Raw genomic sequence first — 7,152 nt, forward strand, 5'->3', positions numbered from 1 at the left:
GGGGAATGCTTCTGGCAATGCGAATTTAGTAGGAAAACCAAAGCTCTCTCCAGAGGAACTATGGGATAGGTTTTCCAGGGCAGCATCCCCGCTTCCTGTCTCCTAAGACAGCCAGGCAGAATCCCTTCAGAGAGCCCACAGAGATCAATGAAGAGGCTGCTGGCAATGCGAATTTAGTAGGAAACCAAAGCTCTCTCCAGAGGAAACTATGGGATAGGTTTTCCAGGGCAGCATCCCCGCTTCCTGTCTCCTGAACAGCCGCAGAATCCCTTCAGAGAGCCCACAGAGATCAATGGGGGATGCTTCTGGCAATGCGAATTTAGTAGGAAACCAAAGCTCTCTCCCAGGAACTATGGGATAGGTTTTCCAGGGCAGCCCCTGCTTTGTCTCCTAAGACAGCCAGGCGGAATCCCTTCAGAGAGCCCACAGAGATCAATGAAGGAGGCTGCTGGCAATGCGAATTTAGTAGGAAACCCAAGCTCTCTCCAGAGGAACATGGGATAGGTTTTCCAGGCAGCATCCCTGCTTCATGTCTCCTAAGACAGCCAGGCGGAATCCTTCAGAGAGCCCACAGAATCAATGAAGGAGGCTGCTGGAAAAGCAGGGAGGGAGCACTCTTCCCAAAGATTCTCTTTCCAGGGTTGGAGGAGAAGGCAGATTCCGTTTGAGAAAGAGAGGGAGAAGGCTCTATCCCCCCCCCCCCATTGATCAGAGCCCTTCCTGCCTGGCGAGATCAGATGCCTCCTCGCGAGGAGCCTCCCTTCCCTGCCTGGGCGAGATCAGCTCTCCTCGCGAGGAGAAGCCTTCCCTTCCCTGCCTGGGCGAGATCAGATGCCTCCTGTGAGGAGGCTTCCCTTCCCTGCCTGGGCGAGATCCGATGCCTCCTCGCGGGAGGCTTCCCTTCCCTGCCTGGGCGAGATCAGATGCCTCATCGCGAGGAGGCTTCCCTTCCCTGCCTGGGCGAGATCAGATGCCTCCTCGCGAGAAGCCTTCCCTTCCGCCTGGGCGAGATCAGATGCCCCTCGCGAGAAGCCTTCCCTTCCCTGCCTGGGCGAGATCAGATTGCCTCCTTGTGAGGAGGCTTCCCTTCCCTGCCTGGGCGAGATCAGATGCCTCCTCGCGGAGGCTTCCCTTCCCTGCCTGGGCGAGATCAGAGCCCAAGCGGGCAGGGCAATGGCTCTTTGAGAGGAGCCTTCCCTTCCTGCCTCTCCTCCGTTAGAAATGGGCTCTCCCCACACAGGGGAGGTTGCAATCCACCGGGAGAAGCCTTTGTAGTCCTTTGCAGATGCAGGCGCTGGAGCAGCCGGGACTTCGGCGCTTAAAGCGCTGAAGAGATTAAGCGCCTGTAAACATTAAAATAAAATAAAAATCATCCTTATCTCTTATTGAAAGACCACAGCGAAACAAAGGGGTGAGGGAAGAAAAAATGGCGACAGCCACGACGGATGGGGACAGAAAGGGCAAACTCCCCCAAGGACAGCCCCCATCGCAGTCAGCTCCTCCCATCCTTCTAGCCCGATTCAAATGCTATCGTCTCATCTACAATACTCCGGTTCCTAACTCGAATCAAGGAAAAAACACTAAGTAGGACCCTAGTGTTTTTTTAACACGCGTTTTTTATGAGGAAAACACGGATTTAAATTTTATCCCGCTTCTGGATTCGATTTCTAGTGGGAACGATTCCGGGTTGCTCTAGAACCGTTCTAGATTTAAACCGAATCCTAATGGGAACGCTGCCTAATGAATTCGATTCAGAACGCGGGGTTTCCCCTAGTGGGAACATCCTCTTAATCACACAGGGAAAATCGGGGGTTTAAACAGCGATTATCACGTGAAAATTGCACAATTGCAATTAACATTTTCACACACATCACAATTAAAGAGCCATTATCCCTGGAATAATCAGGCTATAAACAGCAACAAATCATTCACAGGATTTCCCAGTGAATGATCTGTTACTGTTTATTGCATGTTTATTCCCAGAATAATGGCACTTTAATCGCAATGTCGTGTGAAAATGTTAATCATGATTGTGTGATATTCATGGGATAATCGCTGTTTAAATCCTGATTTCCCCCATATGATAAAGTCCCGTGACATGAACAGATAACTGATTCCACAAATTCCCTGCTTGAAATAAGGGAGTAGTAGGTGCTTTGTTACAGTCTGGTATTTTTGTTACAAGAATTGTTTGTTAGACGCAATGGATGGGTGCTTATATTTTGTACTTCTTTTCTTCCCAGATGTTCTCTTATCTGGACCAAAGAAAGGTAAATTTCTAAAGGAATGATGCTTCTTAATGATGGGTGGGGAACTGGGCAGAAACTTTGTTGATTGTGTTTTATTGGGGGGGGGAGGCTGGTAGAGTTGTAAATATCTTGTGCCCAAGGTGCTGCCTCCACCTGGTGCAGATTTGGTTCGTGAATCTGTTCTGAAAAAATAGTCCAGGCTGTAGGGAGAGCAGAAGATGGTAGCCATTTTCTGCTTCTGTGAACATAAGCAGCTTCCTTCCCTCTAGTTACGTGAGGCTACATCTGCACTGCAGGAATAACCCAACTTTATACCACTTTAATTTCCATGATTGAGTGTTATGGAATACTGGGATTTGTAGTTTTGTGAGACATTTAGTATTCTCTGTCAGAGAGCTCTGGGGCCCCAACAACTACAATCCCCAGAATTCAATAACATGGAGCCATGACAGTTAAAGTGATGTCCAACTGGATTATTTTTTGCAGTGCGGATGCAGCCTGTGTGATATGGAAGGAAGAGTTGTCTTCTCCATTGCTCTGGCTTTCCTATACAGCCCAATCCAGGCTTCTCCCATTTTGGGGGGAAGGGAGGAGATAAATTTAATAAATAAAAATAAAGTAAAATAAATAAAATAATGAATAAATAAAAAGCAGAACATTTCCCCAAAGCAAGTTTCCTTTGTTCCATCTTAGTTATATTTATTTATTAAAATACTTTTATATATACATATGTGTGTGTGTGTGTGTGTGTGTATGTATCTTAGCCAATATTTTTAGATTTCCAGGTAGTTTGCAGTACAATCAGTTTAAATGATTTAAAATGTTCAGTAGAGACAAAGCATTCTAAAAACTTATTAAACAATTCAATATTTTCTAAAAGACAAATAATTAAAAAAGATAAAATAGTCTAAAGCCATGTAGGAATACAGATTTGGATGACATTATGAGGTCCTGAAGGCATTAATAAAAAACAACAACAACAAAGTTTTAACTTGGTCCCCAAACGAAACCAACCTCAGCATCAATGTTCTCAAAGTGGAGAGTATTCCATAATCAAAGTGCCTCAGCACGATATCTACTGTATACACCCATGATTATGTCTAGAAAGTTTAGTCAAAAAATTGGCCCAAAAACCTGGGTTGATTTATCACAGGTCAATGTATGTATTGTACTTTAACTCTTATCAAAAAAGGCAACTATTCCCTTCTATGTGTAGAGTGGCAAAAGGCAAGAGCTTAGTCCATCCCAAGAGCACCTAAAAGAAGCACTGACCTTCCTCTACTCTCTCATCCATCCAGCTTTTAGGATATGCACAGTTACTTATGCCTGCCAGAATTTTATAAGTTCTTTGGCATCATTTTCCTTTGCTTCATCCTTTAGATCTTTTGTTACATGCCCTAAGTTTCACCCTTGATTTATTCATGGGTCATTTCAAAATCAATAGTTTTGGCCCCCAAACCCACCCTCGACATGAGGTCGATTTATAGTCAAGTACATATGGTAACACTTTGCCTGCTGCGACATCCTTTCAGCAAAGTATGTGTAAAGAAAATTCTCTCCTCCTGGAATATTTGTGTTAGAAAACAACAATTGTTGTAAATAGCAAACAGTAATAGGGTTATTCTTACATTCATGACTGCCTGGGCATTTAATTTCCCCCATCATCACTGTTAGTAGCCCTGTCCCCAACTCTATGTACTGCCTATATAGCAGAACTTCTGGGTATCACCTCAAGCATCTGATTAAGTTGACTATAGTCCATCAGGATTTGTTGTTGTTGTGTGCTTTCAAGTCATTTCCAACTTAGAGTGACACTATCACAGGGTTTTCTGGGCAAGATTTGTTCAGAGAGGATTTGTCATTGACTTTCCTTGAGGCTGAGAATATGTGACTTGCCCAAAGGTCACCAGTTGATTTCATGGCCGAGCTGGGAATCGAACCCTGGTCTCCAGAGTCATAGTCCAATGCGCAAACCACTAAACCTTCATCCTATAATAAAACTCATTAACATTTAAGGAACCATGGAGCTCTTAATACAACAGACTGTGCCAGCTACACTGTTGGAAATTGTCCTTCTCTTATGTTTTCTTTCCAATCCTACTGAAGCAAAAGGACAACTGTTTCTGAATGCTATTATTTGGGATTGGTTTTTTGTGAGAAGCCAAGAATGAGCTACAAGGACCATCTCCAACCCCATGCCACGAAGGAATACACAACTGCAGCATTTCTGAAAGATGACTATCCAAACACATCCTACACCCTCCACAGTTTTAATTTCACTTGCTGTTTCCTTTCCCTTTTGTTGTGAAGTTCCACATCCCCATATGTTCAGTCGTGGACAAACCTTGGTATGGGTGGTCCTTTGGGGGGGCATGTGTTTATATTTTGTTGCAGGGTCACCATCGACGACAGCGGAAGTAGATCTACGTATATGTGCATCAATTGATTGACAGGGGGAAAAAACTGGGAATGATTGAATGCGATCAATAAGGAGGCTCCATCTTAAATCATTACTTTTGTCAGTGTGAACATCAGCTGGGTTAAATTGCACCAGAAAGAATCTATCAGGGTAAAGATAGTGTGAACTTCTATTCAGGACAGATTTGGTATTGGATGAATGAATCTGCAAACATCTACCTAGTACAAAAGCACTAGTGTGAATGGGGCCTTTGTTTAAAGATCTCCAAAGAGGAAGGTCTACCCTGCCAGTCTACTGACTGTCAAACTGTTCTTACAGCCAAAAGGGTCTCCCTAATTTTTAGGTGGATTCTCTTTTCCCATAATTTGAATCCAGAAAACAAGCCTGTTACATCTTCTACATGACATCCCTTCAGATGTTCACATGTCTCCTCTCACTCTTCTTTTCAGCTAAACATGCCCCAAACATGGCTTCTGGTTTATTAGGAAGGTATTTTTGTGTGCAGGATCCAGGAAGGAGAGGGCCATTCCACTCAGTCTTCAACCGCTGCAGATGAAAATCTTGAGAGAGGAATGTGATTTTGGGTGGAAGAGGGGTGTTGAAGATCAGGACATCAATGCTCCAGATGTTTCTGTTTTTCTTCTGTTTCTCCATTTTCTCCCCCATCCCTTATAGTGAATGTAACTCTGGATCCAGACACAGCTTTTCCCCGGCTCATCTTATCTGAAGACTTTAAAAGTGTGAGATGGAATAAGAAGTATCAAGCTCTCCCCAATCATCCTGACAGATTTAACCTATGTCCTTTTGTCCTGGGACGTCAGGAATTCTCAGCAGGAAGATATTATTGGGACGTTTCTGTGGGATGTCAAGAACACTGGGCTGTGGGTGTTGCCAGAAAGTCTGTGAGGAGAAAAGGTCCTGTTACGGTTAGCCCTAAGTGTGGGATCTGGGCTGTAGGAAATTCAGATTTCCCCCCGTGCCTGGATGGGATGCTCCAGAAGATCCGAGTGTTTCTGAGCTGTGCAGAGGGCCAGGTGGCTTTTTATGATGTTGATACACAAAACCATCTCTACACCTTCTCTGGAGCCTCATTTGCAGGAGAGATCATTCTGCCCTTCTTTCGGGTGTTTCAAGGAGGCTACCTCAGAATCTCTTCTTAAAGCAGCTGTGTTGGTCTCATGGACCCTGACCTCTGAAGCAAGTTCATTAATAAAATAATAAATAAATAAAATTTTTATTTTTATCCCGCCCTTCCAGTGATCAGGGCGGCTAACAACAGGAATTAAAATACATAAAAATACAGAGAACAATTAAAAACCATTACATAATAACATATAAAAACAAAAAAGCCCCTATAGCCCAACCTCTTGGCCACGGAAGAGGAGGGAGGCCCACAGGATATTTATTCGGGGAATGCCTGCTGGAATAGGAAGGTTTTAAGATCCTTCCTAAATTGGGCCAGGGTGGTAGATGAGCGGAGCTCAGTGGGCAGCTTATTCCAAAGGGCTGGGGCAGCCATGGAAAAAGTCCTCTGTGACGTGGAGACTAATCTGGCCCCAGGCACCTTCAGTAGTTGCTGCCCAGATGTTCTGAGGGTGCGAGGCGGAATGTACGGGGAGAGGCGGTCCGTTAGGTATCCTGGGCCCAAGCCATTTAGGGCTTTATAGGTAATAACCAACGCCTTATATTGAGCTCGGAAGCACACACACACACACACACACACACACACACACACATATATATATTGGTCAAAAACACCGTTTCCCTTCCTGCCAAAGGCCCCAGAGAGGCAAATTCAATCTATAACGTTTTAATAATTTCTTTTAATAATTCAATTGTATTGTTTTTATTGCAGGTGGGTGGGTTTGTGGGATATTGTGTTTTATTATTTTAATGTTCTTTTAATGTTGTCAGCCACCTCAATCTAATTGGAGAGGCAGGGCATAAATAAAAATTTACTATGATTATTTATTAAAACTCACTCAAAAATGCTTTGTCCTCACAGTTCTCCAGTCCCTCTTTGACTTTGGTATGTACAGAGAGACTTGAACTTTAGTCATCATAAAAGATATCAAGCCTATTCACAGGAGAACAGCACACATTGTTTTCAATATCCTGGTCTTCATTTCCCTTTCTTTTCTCCTCCCTACAAGACCAGATAAAGTGACATCAGAAATGCATTCTCACTGAAATCCCGAAAGTAAAAAGATGTGCATTAATGCTTCTTTATGACCACTTTAATGGCGGGTTTTGTGTGACATCATGTGATATCATTTTGTGTAATTATGTGATTTTTCCAAGATATATTCACAGGATAAACTCCTGATCTCCTTCGTGTGATAAACTCCCTAGTTGCCTTTCTCTGAACCTGCTCCAACTTGTCTATATCCTTTTTAAAATGATATGCCTAGAACTGAACACAATACATTCCAAATGAAGCCTGACTAGCACAGAATATAAAAGGGGGCGCAGTGTAGGTTGTAA

The 7,152-nt window shown here is 43.7% G+C and overlaps 1 protein-coding gene across 1 annotated transcript in view; it reads left to right on the forward strand.

The window, feature by feature from the left end:
• Positions 1-6,875, forward strand: part of LOC121923784 (zinc finger protein RFP-like) — a 19,285-nt gene extending 12,410 nt beyond the window's left edge. Inside the window, exons 4-6 of the mRNA XM_042454542.1 lie at positions 2,186-2,270; positions 5,344-5,883; positions 6,370-6,875. Coding sequence (XP_042310476.1) covers positions 2,186-2,270; positions 5,344-5,828 — 570 coding nt within the window. The 3' untranslated portion in view covers positions 5,829-5,883; positions 6,370-6,875. The remainder of the gene's footprint in view (positions 1-2,185; positions 2,271-5,343; positions 5,884-6,369) is intronic.
• Positions 6,876-7,152: the final 277 nt, after the last annotated feature.

Source organism: Sceloporus undulatus, chromosome 2, assembly GCF_019175285.1.
Source record: "Sceloporus undulatus isolate JIND9_A2432 ecotype Alabama chromosome 2, SceUnd_v1.1, whole genome shotgun sequence".
Taxonomy (NCBI): domain Eukaryota; kingdom Metazoa; phylum Chordata; class Lepidosauria; order Squamata; family Phrynosomatidae; genus Sceloporus; species Sceloporus undulatus.